The sequence below is a fragment of the Dioscorea cayenensis genome, chromosome 3 (genome assembly GCF_009730915.1).
Source record: "Dioscorea cayenensis subsp. rotundata cultivar TDr96_F1 chromosome 3, TDr96_F1_v2_PseudoChromosome.rev07_lg8_w22 25.fasta, whole genome shotgun sequence".
NCBI lineage: Eukaryota > Viridiplantae > Streptophyta > Magnoliopsida > Dioscoreales > Dioscoreaceae > Dioscorea > Dioscorea cayenensis.
In genome coordinates this window covers 4,467,845-4,481,631 of record NC_052473.1, presented here as the reverse complement: position 1 = coordinate 4,481,631, position 13,787 = coordinate 4,467,845, and the positions used below count along the sequence as shown (strand labels likewise).

General features: G+C 41.5%; 1 protein-coding gene across 1 annotated transcript; it reads left to right on the top strand.

Moving 5' to 3' along the window:
* Positions 1 to 12,513: 12,513 nt before the first annotated feature.
* On the top strand, positions 12,514 to 13,543 carry LOC120249672. The gene is made up of 2 exons (XM_039258265.1): positions 12,514 to 12,619; positions 13,077 to 13,543. Exons 1-2 carry the CDS (start codon positions 12,514 to 12,516, stop codon positions 13,541 to 13,543), a joined length of 573 nt encoding a protein of 190 aa, XP_039114199.1.
* Positions 13,544 to 13,787: the final 244 nt, after the last annotated feature.

The following is a 13,787-nucleotide window of genomic DNA, read 5'->3' as shown; positions in this document are numbered from 1 at the left end:
CCCCGAATGGATGATCATTCAGATTTTTTATAATGGGTTGAATTCAAGTACAAGACAACTTCTAGATGCCACCACAGAAGGTACAATGGGGAGCAAGACCCCTGAAGAAGCCTGACAATTGCTAGAAGAAATGGCCATGAATAGCTACCAATGGAATGCAAGAGAAAAGAAAAAGTGGCCAGACTCCATGAAATTGATGCGGCTACATCTTTTGCAGCCCAAGTAGAGGCATTTAGCATGAAATTGGATACATTGACTTCACCGAGGGTATCCGCTGTCACAAGTTGTGATGGTTGTGGGGTTTCACATATGCAATCTGATTGTCCTATTTCGATTGCTACTTCAGCCCCAACTGAACAAGTAGATTTTATGGGAAATTCGAGAAGAGTACAAGGCAATCCTTATAGTAACACTTACAACCAAGGGTGGAGAAACCACCCTAATTTTTCATGGAGTAACCAAGGGCAGCAAAAGGCCATGGCACCATCGGGTTTCCAACAACAACAAGCCCTGAACATGGAGAATCGAGTTTCAGGCTTGGAAATAGAATGACCGACTTAGAAAGCTTTGACCAGATTTGTGCAATCATCGGATACACGGTTTCAATCATTTGAAGCTACACTTCGCAACCACACCGCTTTATTACACAATCTAGAAAATCAAGTGGGGCAAATTGCGAAGTCTTTATCGGAGAGACCTCAAGGGAGTCTACCTAGCAACACCAAAACTAATCTGAAGGAACATGTGAAGGTGATCACTTTAAGGAGTGGTCGTGATGTTGAAGGTAGATCTCCTAGTGAGAAGACCAATGTTGAAGCACCCGAGGTCGTGGAGGTTAAGGAAAGATCAAACATGTAGAAGGAGGTGGCACCCCCACCTTACAGGCTAAGAATCCCTTATTCTTCAAGAGTGAAGAATGACCAAAATGATGAGTAATAGAAGAAGTTCTTAAGTCTATTCAAGCAATTGCACATCAACATTCCTTTTGTGGAGGCGTTGTCTCAAATACCTCAGTATGCGAAGTTCTTGAAGGATCTTTTGACCAACAAGAGAAAGTTGGAAGAGAGTGCATTGGTGATCTTAGATGCCTCTTGTTCGGCTGTTTTGCAAAAGAATATGCCGAACAAGAAAAAATACCCTGGAAGCTTCGTAATTCTATGCAACATTGGTAATATGGGTGAAGAGATGGCATTGGTAGATTCAGGGGCTAGTATCAACGTCATGCCATACACTTTCTTTCAGAAGCTAGGCTTGGGAAAGCCTAGGCCAACTCGGATGACGTTACAATTGGTGGACCGAACGGTGAGACATCCGAGGGGCATCATTGAAGATGTTATTATGAAGGTGGACAAGTACATATTTTTTGTAGACTTTGTAGTGTTGGATGTCGATGAGGATGCAGATATTCATTTGATACTTGGGAGGCCATTCTTGCGCACTTCTAAGGCACTTATCGACATGGACGCTGGGGAGTTGACATTGAGGGTTAGCGATGATAAGCTTACTTATCGCCTCACTGAAGCCATGCGACATTCTCATGACTTTGATGATACTCTTTATTTTCTTGACACTACCGTTGAACTAATTGATAAATATGTGCAGAAAATGTTGAATCCGGACCAGTACGAGGGGTTAGTAGACCAAGAGATGGATAATGAAGAAGTGCTGATGCTTGGTCTAGAGGAGAAGATACCATCTACTCCGGGGATCGTAAATAAGATGCTCTAGAAGATGAAGCGAGTGAGGAGACGCCACCAAGAAACGCCCTAAGGCTGTTGGGAATGTGCAAGAACCGAGCGAGGGTAACAAACCCTCATGTGGTAATAAGCTCGATAACTCCCCCTCTACCTTCAAGAGACTTTGTTAATCATGTTTTCAGGGCATGGATAAGAGGGAAACCTTCATCTATGAGCCCCCGTGAGGTAAGGCAAGGTACTTCAAGCTAAGTGACGTTAAACAAGCGCTTCTTGGGAGGCAACCCAAGTTCTTTACTGTTTTTATAGGTTTTAGTTAATGTGTGTATGAGTAAGGCTTGAGTGTTGGTGTCTTGATATTTATATGCCATTGTTGTGATTTTCTCGTAGATTATTGGGTGTTTTCGTGTGCATAAATGTGTGTGCTGGAGTATCTTGGTCGTTTGAGCATGTGTTTCATGATTCTCTGGTTTATTTTTCGTTATCGAAGTAGGTTCTGAGTGTGTATACATGTTCAGGAATTTTTTACAGAGCTTGTAGATTTTTCTAAGTTAACCAGAGAAGGCATATAGCCGTGTGGAATTTCCTTGTCACGGTCACACGCCCGTGTGTTAATTCCACATGGGCGTGTGTTTCTCTGCAGAGACTTAGAGATTTATCCCGAGAAGACACAAGGGCGTGCGTCTGCCCTTGTGTTTGACCCTATGGAAAACATACGTGCGTAGGTAATTTCCACACGCCCATGTGGATCTCTGTAGAGAGTTTTTCTCCATCCCGAGAAGATACAGGGGCGTGTGAGTGCCCCTGTGAGTAACCCTGTGTAAGATTCACATGCCCATGTGGAATTTCCGCACGGGCGTGGGAAACACTTAGAAGAATTTCTCTGTTGGACATAGAAGCCAAGGGACGTGTGGGTTCCCCTTTGGGTCGGGCACATGGGCGTGGGGAATTTCCACACATCCTTGTGGATGCGTTCAGAGACAAAGTGTGCTATCCCAAGAGCATACAAGGGCGGGCGTCTGCACGTGTGAAGCCCTCCTGTGGAGTCACACGGTCGTGGGTAATTTCTACACGCCCGTGTGGATGTGCAGAATTCCAAGAGACGCCGGTTTTCCTTAAAATCGCTTCGCGTGTCTTCGTCTTCACACCCCCAAATCGCTTAGAGAATACACTCTTTCATTCCCCGGTCTTTCACCGTCGATTTAGCAAGGTTTTACCTGAGTTTTCCGACTAATTTTCAGAGTTTTCATCTCCTTCTTGTTGGTAAACTTTCTTTCTCTTGTTTCTTTGCCATACTTGATTTTAATTGGTTAAAATGGTGAATGCTACTTCGTTTCTATGAATAGATGGTTCATGCATGCTTAGAATGAGTTTATAGACGAAGTTATGGTGTATTTTTAGAATTTTGGCATGCGTCCATGTTGTTTTCATGCCCCGCGAATCTACACGGGTGTGTGGAATTTCCACACGACCGTGTGGATTCCTGCAGTATTAAGCTGTGAGCTTCTTTGATCGATTCTTGTTCAATTTTTATAGATATGGCACCTCGGTCGATGAAGCAAGCTGACAAGTGCCCACGTGAGCCATCTCCTGAGTTGGAGGATATGGGATTTGCTATTCCCGAGCACTAGGTTTCATTTGAGAGGCTATCAAAGCTTAGGTTTGGACAGTCGTGGTTTTTGGATTTGAGTACGCTGAGAAAGATGTAGCGAGGGGATGAACTAGCGGCTGAGGACGAGGAGCTGTTCGCTGTAGGAAGCTGGAGGAGGTTATTATTCATTCGAGATCCAGCTATCTGCATATTGACGCTCGAGGTTCTAGCATCTTTTCAGTTCGACCAGTCATATTCCAGATTTGATAGTGTTGACACCATGCAGTTCCAAGCATTTGGACATTATTACAGTATGAGTGTTACACAATTTTTGATCTGCATATCATACAATCTGATTATCCTGGCAGCTTGACTCCTCAGAGAGTGCACAAGATGTTATGTAGACAGGGTCAGTACGAGCCAGGAGTGTCTAAGGCCACATGCCTGTCCTGGCTGAGCTATAGATACATACATGCAGTGCTCAGTAGACTAATGAGCGGCCTAGGTGAGAGCATAGGTGTTTTGAGTCGGCAGGATTTGCTTTACTTATTTTCAATGGTCCAGCGCGAGCCGATTTATCTGGGGCATATCATGGCCGATTATCTTCGTCATTAAGGCCAGTATGCTAGAGTCGGTGTTCTATTCTCATGCCTTACATCACTAGTCTCATCATTTGGATGGGGTTATTAGATGCTATCAGGGGGGCCGAGAAGGCCATTGTACTGACTCCACTTGGCATAGACACTATGACATTGATGGGGATAGTCTAGAGATGCGGACTAGGACTGTATATGATGATCATGCCCCATTTTGAGACAGTCAGGGGAGGAGAGGATGCAGCTGAGGGGTCACTGACGGGGCTCCAGAGCCTCGGCCCCAGAGCATCACGGAGGTGAGGCACCCCTGCGACCACGGGGAGCCGCCATTAGTGCACATGTTCTCCCCATCTCGAGCCTATGATCGCTTTGAGAGGCTCGAGAGTGCTGTAGGGGTGTTATGGACCGAGATCGCCGAGGTTTGCGCCATACAGGCAGCGCATCACACAAAGGTGATCTCACGTCTCGACATCCTACAACATCTATTAGAGCGAGACGTCGCCTCACCATTCATCATGAGACTCCGGAGCCCTCAGGCATCGATAGCACCACCATCACTAGTTCATGCACCGATTGATCCACCAGCATCCGCATCATCACTGCGTCGACAACAGCGATGAAAGGAGCCTCGACCGGACAAGGCGGCTTGATGCATCTTTACTTTTCTTTACTTTTACATTTTCATATTTCATTTCCGTATTTTATTTAGGACTTGTACATTCAGAATGTATCTTTCTTCTGAGTTTATCTTTTATTTTTGTCTTGAGTTGTATTTCATTGCTCTATCTTTTATATACTTGAGTTTATTTTGTTTCTGTTGAGCTTCACTAAACCCTTTGTATATGCTTGCGGATGGTCTTGTCAGTATAGAAATTGAGAACTAGTCATGGAAACGGCCAATGTGTGTTTATACTTGGCCGTGTATGCTTCATAACTCGTTGGAACTCCACTCCCAATGATTTTAACTCCATCAAACGCACTATTAGGAGTTCAGGGGAGTATTGTTTCAATTGCCCACTCCCACATATATTTTGATTGTTATGTCTTTTATTGTGTTTGCATGTATACATTGAGGGCAATGTACATCTTAAGTGTGGGAGGGAGTTCACACTACACATGTTTTATACTTATGCTTTGATTGTGCATGCTCACGTAGCCAATGGCGGTTCACCTTAGTTGCAATGATTGTAATCTTAAGTTTAGGAGAATTTTTAACATTGAATGTTGTCATGCTCTAGTTTTTACTTGAATTTCTAGGAATTTTTGCCCGATTCACACTTGTTGCACTACTCGCTTATTAAACTCTTTTGGAAACTCAAGTAGGTGTTTAAGGGACTAAGTAGCTTTATTTCTTGTGTTTCATTTTGCTTAAAAAAAATACTTGTTTTAGTTATGTATTGGGGGGAGGGGTGGAAAGAGCTACCACCTATGAAGTATGAAGCTACTCTCATAAGTCGGATACTAGTTCTGCCCTAATGAGAGAAAGAGCTATCTCATAGAATGAGTGAAAGCTACTACCCCGGTAGAAAGAGCTACCATCTCAAAAGTGTGAAAGACACCTTAGCGGCCGTTTTGGAAAGGGCTACCTTAGAGGATGTGTGAAGCTACTACCACCTTTTTACTTTGTTTTGTATATAAATAAATCCCTTATGCTTAGAACTTTGAGGAGTATACTTTGGGTTGATTTGAGTGAGTTCACACACTTACACAATTTCGGGTATGTTGTCCTTTTTGATTCGTGTTTTTAGCTAGATCAAAGATTTTTCCTATGTAGTGTTGAAATTTCCCTTACTTGTAGAATGCTATCTTTGCATGCTTTGGTGAACCTAAGGCCAAGCACTTTCAATATTTCCTTCTTCTATGCTTTAATGTTTTATTTTTGCTTGAGGACAAGCAAAAACTTAAGTGTGGGAGAGTTTGATAAGTGCTTGTATATTAGTAATACGAAGTATTCTTTTCTTACTATGAGCATTAGTTTTATCATATTTTAGCGCCAATATATGTGTATTTATAAACTTTTGTGCATGAAGGGTTGTGAAGCCAAATATGAAAGAAAGAAGCCAAAGTAGATTGTAATTGTACTATTGTTGATGAAGTCTTGGAGTGAACAAATTTGAAGTCACAAGTCGTGATCGAAGATACGTGAATGTGTGCCAACCTCCATGTGCTCAACCAATTACATGGCTTGGAGGGACACAAAGACAGTCACATTTGCATATTACGACTTGTGCAATGTTAGCAAGATCTTCACTAATATGGCATTTTATTGAAGAAGCGATGTGATCTACAGCATAGAAGTGTGCCCGTTTAGGTAGCCTCATTGAAAAGTGTGGATTCGGGAGTATTTTGGCAGAGTACTGCAACAGACACTATAGTAAAGTAATGTAGCAATTTACGGTAGCAGTTATTGTTCACAGCCCGTAGAAAATCAAATTTCCAGAAATCCACACGGGTGTGTGGAAATTCCACACACCCGTGTGGATTCCCGATTCCAGCCTATATAAAGCCGTGAACAGCCCCGATTTCAAGATCCATCTTTCATCCTTTCTTCTATCATTTCTCCAACTTTTGGGAGGCCGACAGCTAGGGTTTAGAGATTCTTTGGCAAGTCTTTTGGAGTGGTTCTACGGCTTCGATACCGTGTTTCTCTTGGAAGATAGTTATTGGGGGAGCTTTCATCGGCACAGAGGGGGTTTTACTATAGATTACATGTTTTTACTTTTGATTTCGTTATTGATTGTATCTTGCTCTATAGAGAGGTAAACCCCCTAGTGGGTTCTTGGATTTGTGAACCCAAGGATATATTTGTTCCATTAACCTTTTATTATGCTTCCCTTAATTGATGTCTTTAACTGAGTTCCAATCTTGAATGTTTGTTGAATAATTTCTCCCTTAGAGTGACACTAGGGTTAAGAGTCTACATTGGTAATCCTTGTGAGTGAGTGATACACTATGATGGTTAGACAAAGCAAGATTGGAGAGGGTCGAGAGGGTGAGTCGAGAGGTGGCGGAGTGTCCCCTTTCCCCTCCAGTGTGATTTATCCTACCTCCACGTTCCAAGAGTTCTTTTCGGTCACAATAGAGTGAAGGGTTAAGGGATGAACTCCGCTGTGGCTTAGTTGCGTGAGCAACAAAGTGAAGCGTTGAAATGACTTTAACACCTGGGGCTTAATTGTGACTAGGGGTCTTTCTTCTGGACAAAAGGGTTAAATCTACATATAGCACTAGGGTTTATCACTTGGAATCCCTAGAGCTTCTTGCAACTTTACACAGTGAGAGGTGTTGAGACTGGTTGATTTCTCCACCGGAGTATAGTGTAGAGTTAGTCACGGTTGACCTTAGGTTTGGGACCGTGAATTTAAGAATGTCCATGACTCATTAAGCATTATTTATGAAGTGTAATAGTTGGTTTTGCATTTGAAGCAATAATCCTATGAGGCACAATATCCGAGTACCAGACTTTTATCGATTGCATTTCCTCATATTTTATTGTGCCTCTCTTTCTTATTTTTCTTTAGTTTATTTGCATCGATCTTTATCCACACCATCATTGTTTCATTTCCACTTAGTTAGGCAGCAATCTTGGTGTTTCTATTCCTTATTCCATGTGGATACGATGCCCCACTCACCTGGGATTTATTACTTCAACAAACCCGTGCACTTCCTGGTCACACGCAAGGGGTGTGTCAGAGATGAGAGAGAGATACTTGTATCTTTTCATCTATTCAGGTAAGAGTTTAGAGGACTAAACTTTTTTTTAGGAGGGAGGAGTTGTGGGCCCCACATGTTATTTTTATTTATTTCATTTATTTTTGCATGCATGGAGGTTACGGAAAGGACCCCCTTTTTATTAATAATCTTTAAATTTTATTAGGTTTTGATATAGATTCTCGCTTGGGTTAGAGAAGAGGGAGAGATCTAGTTTTTTTTCCTCTTCTCTTCTTTTTCTTTTATTTTGGTGTGTGGTGCCGGCGGTGAGGATAGGGATAGGTTTCTTCGTCAAGGGTTTTGTGTCGCTTATTTTATTGAGCTAAGTTTCCCCTTCATTGGATCTTTGGCCAAGTTGTAGGGTTTTCATTGTTGTCTTTTTTATTATTTGTGCAAGAGACCAAGTTGTAGAGTTTTTCATTGTTGTTTTTATGATTTTGTGTAAGACTTTGTTATTATTATTATTATTATTATTATTATTATTATTATTATTATTATTATTATTATTATTATTATTTACCAGGTTTTTATCTCCGTAGTTCAAAATACCTTCTAAAACATAGTTTTCCAATGGCATCTATTTTTGCATTAAATATACTCATTTGTTGGTCTAATGGATTTACAAATTTTTAGCGATGACTTGCATGAGGTGTTTGCAGATTATAGATCAGTTGCATGTTATTAGTTCATGTTGTTTAAAAATGGATTTCTTAATAATTGGCCAGCTTCTTTATCATTGATAATAGCTACCTAAGAAAACATCATTTCCTATATTTTGGAAGCCATGCTTGATTTCAAGGAGTTCAGTGTTTGGTGCTTAGTAATTAATTGCTACTTGTTTTTTCCAATTAGATTGTCAACACCGTATTATGATGAGAATAATGTCAATGATTTTGTCTTTATATGTCAGAAACTATTCTTGTACAATAGGTGCTTAGATTTAGATACTGTGTTTGCTTTGATTCTATAGGGAGTAGTGGAGAAGATCTGTGTGTGGATAGTTAGCACACACAGATATACATATATGTATATATATATATATTGGATTGTTGGATGTTTTAAATATTATGATAACATAGGAATTTGATCCACTGTATATTCCTGTGTATATGTAGCATGTTTAGCATTTTAATACATTAGAATGTCCTCTCTGTTGCTTTTGAAAGTTAATGTCTTTGTTAAAGATTATTTTTATCTAGTGTGAGACAAGTTTTGAGTCCATACGTGCCTACTTAGTCACGACCTTGTAGGTTTGCGGCCGTTTGTCAATGCTCCGGGTTCGAGCATGACAAATCTAAGCGGTATCAGAGCGTTGTCAATTACTGTTAACTATGATCTTAGTTTCCTAGCAGAATCTTCTGATTTAGTGTGCTAGGACGATCTAACTCATGATTAGTTTGGTATCCTTAGGTGCTAGTTGATCTGATTGGATCTTTTGTTTGTTTTTGCCTGATTGTATTTAGGTTTACCTTGCAGAATGCCTCCCCGTAAAGCTACTAGTAGAAGTGTTGCTGAATTGATGGGGCAGTCCTCTATTGTCGGTTGGATCCCCACCGAGGATGGGACTGATGATAGGATTGATAACCACAAAATACCTGATGAGGAAGGGACTAATAGGGTTGATAACCAGGAAACTTTAATGGATATGGTTCGAGAAGTGGTAGTGTTGGTGCAAGAACAGAGACAGCGTTAGGCATCAGCACCACCACCACCACCAGCACCACCACTACCACTTCCACCTCCGTCCTTTTCTCACGAGCCTAAGAAGAATACCTTCATGAAATTCAAAAGTCTGGTCCACCACCATTCGAGCGTACTACTAATCCAGACGAAGTGGAAGTTTGGTTAGAAGAAATGGAGAAGGCTTTTGCTGTGATGAAGTGTACTGAAGAAGAGAAATTGAGATTTGTTGTGTACATGCTCAAGGGTCCCGTAAATCACTGGTATTAAGGGAAGCTTCGCACTCGTCAAGGGCAACAGTTTGGTTCTTGGTTGAAATTGAGAGAAGCTCTTTTATGCAAATACTTCACAAGGGACAAGATGGTCCAGTTTGAGAAGAAGTTCATCAATCTCACTTAGGGCAGTATGACAGTGGATGAGTATGAGATGGAATTTGACAGACTTTCCAGGTATGCTCTGAAGCTGGTGGATCATGATCTGAACAGGGCCAGATGTTTTGAAGGAGGATTGCAGACACACATTCATAGGGGGTTGGCCGCCTTGCACTTGACCAGTTATGCAGAGGTTGTGAATCGTGCTAAGTTTTTGGACATTGTCTGGAGTGTTACTAAAGATCAAAATAGAAGGTTTCAGAAAAAAGGGGGATAGAAGTTTTGACAATCAGAGGAATCATCAGTCAGGAAGTGGACGGAAGCCTAGGTTGTAGGCGAGACATGGTGAATCTCAGACTGTAAATGGGCCACCAGCATAACGGTCTCGTGGGTTTGCACTTGTTTCGCCTCGTTATGCACAGATGTGTGCTACTTGTGGAGGTTCACATGTGACTGAAAATTGTAGATGTAATACTGGGGCTTGTTTCAAGTGTGGCAGTTTGGAGCATCGTATTGCTGGGTGCCCACAGTGATTTTCTGGGGCACAGAGGACATCTAGTGTGCAGGATTTGAGGCAGGTGTCAGCGCCTAAGACTCAAGCGTCTTCAGGTCAGCGTGCCGGGAAAGAGGTAGCTAGTGAGCAGCTGACTTTCTCAACTCAGCAAAAGACAGGAAGGTCGAAGACCCAGGGGCATGTTTATGCAATAACTCAGAAGGATGCACGCGCCTCTAATGCAGTGGTGTCAGGTACATTAGTAGTTTACTCTGCATATGCTTACGCATTATTTGATTATGGAGCTACGCATTTGTTTATCTCATTTGCATTTATTTGTAAGCATGCCTTGCCTGTTATAGCTGTGGATTATGATTTGTGCGTTGCCACCCCTTTGGGAGTTGATGTTGTGCTTAATAGAGCATGTGAAAATTGCCCCATTATAGTTGTCGGTCATGAGTTGCTAGCTCGCTTGCATGTTATGAGCATGACTGACTATGATGTTATCTTAGGAATGTACTTTTTGTCTAAATTCCATGCCATAGTCGATTGTTATGCAAAAGGAGTAGTTTTTAAAATCCCTGGAGAAGTAGAGTTCACCTTTCATGGGAGTGATTCTACATCATCGCCTCGTGTAATTTCCGCCTTACAAGCTCGAAAATTACTTTTGGGTGGGTGCTCAGGATTTCTTGCAATAGTAGTGGAAGACAAATTAGAAGGGTCAGTGTTAGATGATATTCAGGTGGCGGTGTTGCTTGTCAAGAAAAAGGATGGTAGTTTACGGTTGTGCATCGATTATCAGGAGTTTAACAAGGTGACAATGAAGAACAGGTATCCACTACCACGAATAGATGATCTTTTTGACTAGTTACATGGTGCACAGATATTTTCAAAGATTGATCTTCGATCAGGATACCACCAGTTGAAGATTAAGCCAGAAGATGTGTCTAAATCAGCATTTCGCACTTGTTATGGGCATTATGAGTTTCTTGTGATGCCTTCGGGTTTTCGAATGCCCCTAGCTGCTTTTTATGGAATCGAACCTTCCACCCTTTTCTTGGATTGGTTCGTGGTGGTGTTTATTAATGACATTCTGGTGTATTCGAAGAGCCGGGAAGAGCATGAAGGACATTTGAGGATTGTACTTGGCATCTTGAGAGAGAAGAAATTATTTGCAAAATTCTCTAGGTATGAGTTCTTGCTGGACAGGGTAGCTTTCCTTGATCATATAATAACCAAGGATGGGATTTCTTTTGATCCCAAGAAGGTTGAGGTTAAGAAAATTGTTGAATAGAAGAGGCCAACCAGTGTGACAGAGGTTCGTAGCTTTTTGGGGTTAGCCAGTTACTATAGGCGGTTTATGGAAGGGTTCTCGGTCTTAGCAGCACCATTAACAAAGCTTACTAGGAAAGAAAAAAAATTTCAGTGGTCTGATCAGTGCGAGCAGAGTTTCCAAGAGTTGAAGCATCGGTTGGTATCTGCACCTATTCTCACACTTCTGTCTCCTGGTGGAAGGTTTACCATTTACAGCGATGCTTGTAAAATTGGTCTTGGGTGTGTATTGATGCATAATGGTCATGTGGTGGCTTATGCATCTAAGCAGTTGAAGCCGTTAGAGGTGAACTATCCCACTCATGACCTGGAGTTAGCAGTAGTGATTTTCGCCCTGAAGATTTGGAGGCATTACTTGTATGGAGAAACTTGTGAAGTGTTTACAGATCACAAGAGCCTTAAATACATTTTTACTCAGAAAGATCTAAATATGAGACAGAGGAGATGGCTGGAGTTATTGAAGGATTATGATCTGACTATCAGTTATCATCCTGGGAAGGCAAATGTAGTGGCTAATACACTTAGCAAGAAGTCTTGTAGCAGTGTAGCTGCATTAATTACATCCCAAAGACCCCTCCTGGAGGATATGAGGAGGATGGAGCTACAGGTGATTTTACAAGGTGCAGATGGTTATTTGGCGAGTTTAGTAGTGTGGCCTATGCTCATAGGGAGAATTAAAGTAGCACAAGCGGAAGACAGCTATTTCCAAAAGATTTGATAGGAGATAGAAGCTGGCACTCAAGTTTAGTTCCGGATCCACCAGGATGGTTTAATGAGGTTTGGAGATCGGATCTGTGTTCCAAATGACTCAGAGTTAAAGAAGGAAATTATTGAAGAAGCTCACTACACCAGTTATTCAGTTCATCCTGGCAGCACTAAAATGTACAAGGATCTAAATAATACTTTCTAGTGGAATAACATGAAGCGAGAGATTGCCCAGTTTGTGGCATAGTGTTTAACCTGTCAGCAGGTTAAGGTGGAGCATCAGAGACTAGCAGGACTTCTCTAACCACTTCCGATCCCAGAGTGGAAGTGGGAGAATATTGCGATGGGTTTTGTGTCTAGTTTTCCTAGAACCCACAAGGGCACTGACAATGTGTGGGTAGTGGTTGACAGATTAACTAAGTCCACATATTTCTTGGCTATGAAGATTGGTATGTCTTTGGAGAAGCTAGTAGAGATATACATTGACCAGATCGTGAGGCTACATCGTGTTCCAGTGTCAATCGTGTCGGGATAAAAGACATCGACTTTGTTTCACACTTCTAGAAGAGTTTGCACAAGGCTTTGGGAACTAAGTTGACTTTCAACATAGCATTTTCACCCGTATAGCGATGGGGTAGTCCGAGAGGACTTTTTCGATTTTAGAGGATATGCTTGAGCTTGTATGGTTGATTTTGGGGGTTCATGGGATCAACACTTTCCTTTGATTGTGTTTGCTTATAACAATAGCTATCAGGCAAGCATCCAGATGGCTCCCTATGAGGCACTATATGACAGGAGATGAAGATCACCTATTTGTTGGGATGACATGGGAGAGAGAAGATTGTTAGGGGCCGAGATATTGTGACAGTCGTAGAGAAAGTCCGATTGATTAGAGATTGTTTACAGGCAGGCTCGGAGTAAAGCAGAAGAGTTTCTTCGATCACAGGAGAAAAAGTTTAGAATTTCAAGTGGGAGATCATGTATTCTTGAGGGTCGCTCCAACCAAAGGAGTTATTCGTTTTGGCGTGAGAGGGAAGCTCAGTCCTCGATTTATCTGCCCATTTGAGATTTTAGAGTGCATTGGTGAAGTGGTGTACCGGCTTGCACTATTGCCAGCTCTTTCCCGTGTGCATAATGTGTTCCACGTTTCTATGTTGAAGAAGCTCATCGCAAATCCTGATCATATAATACTATTTTCAGACTTTAAACTTAACAATGATATGACATATGAGGAGCGTCTTGTGAAGATCGTGGATTTCAAAGAACAAGCTTTGAGAAGACGGATCATTCCTTATGTAAAGGTTCAGTGGAGCAATCATTCAGAGCTTGAAGCGACATGGGAGTTAGAGTCGGAGATGAGAGAGAGATACTAGTATCTTTTCATCTGATCAAGTAAGAGTTTAGAAGACTAAACTTTTTTTTAGGAGAAAGTTGTGGGCCCCAAACGTTATTTTTATTTATTTCATTTATTTTTGCATGCATGGCGGTTACGGAAAAGGAAAAAAAACCCTTTTTTATTAATTTTTTTTAATCTTTATATTTTATTAGGTTTTCAGAACCCTAGCCGTCATCTTTTCGTTTCTTTCGATATAGATTCTCATTTGGGCTAGAGAAGAG

Bases quoted from the DNA above. Each gene is read 5' to 3' on its own strand.
- LOC120249672 (XM_039258265.1), top strand. From the start codon at position 12,514: ATGGGTTTTGTGTCTAGTTTTCCTAGAACCCACAAGGGCACTGACAAT. The intron at 12,620-13,076 runs GTATGTCTTTGG...GATTGTTTACAG, and splicing joins TTTCTTGGCTATGAAGATTG to GCAGGCTCGGAGTAAAGCAG.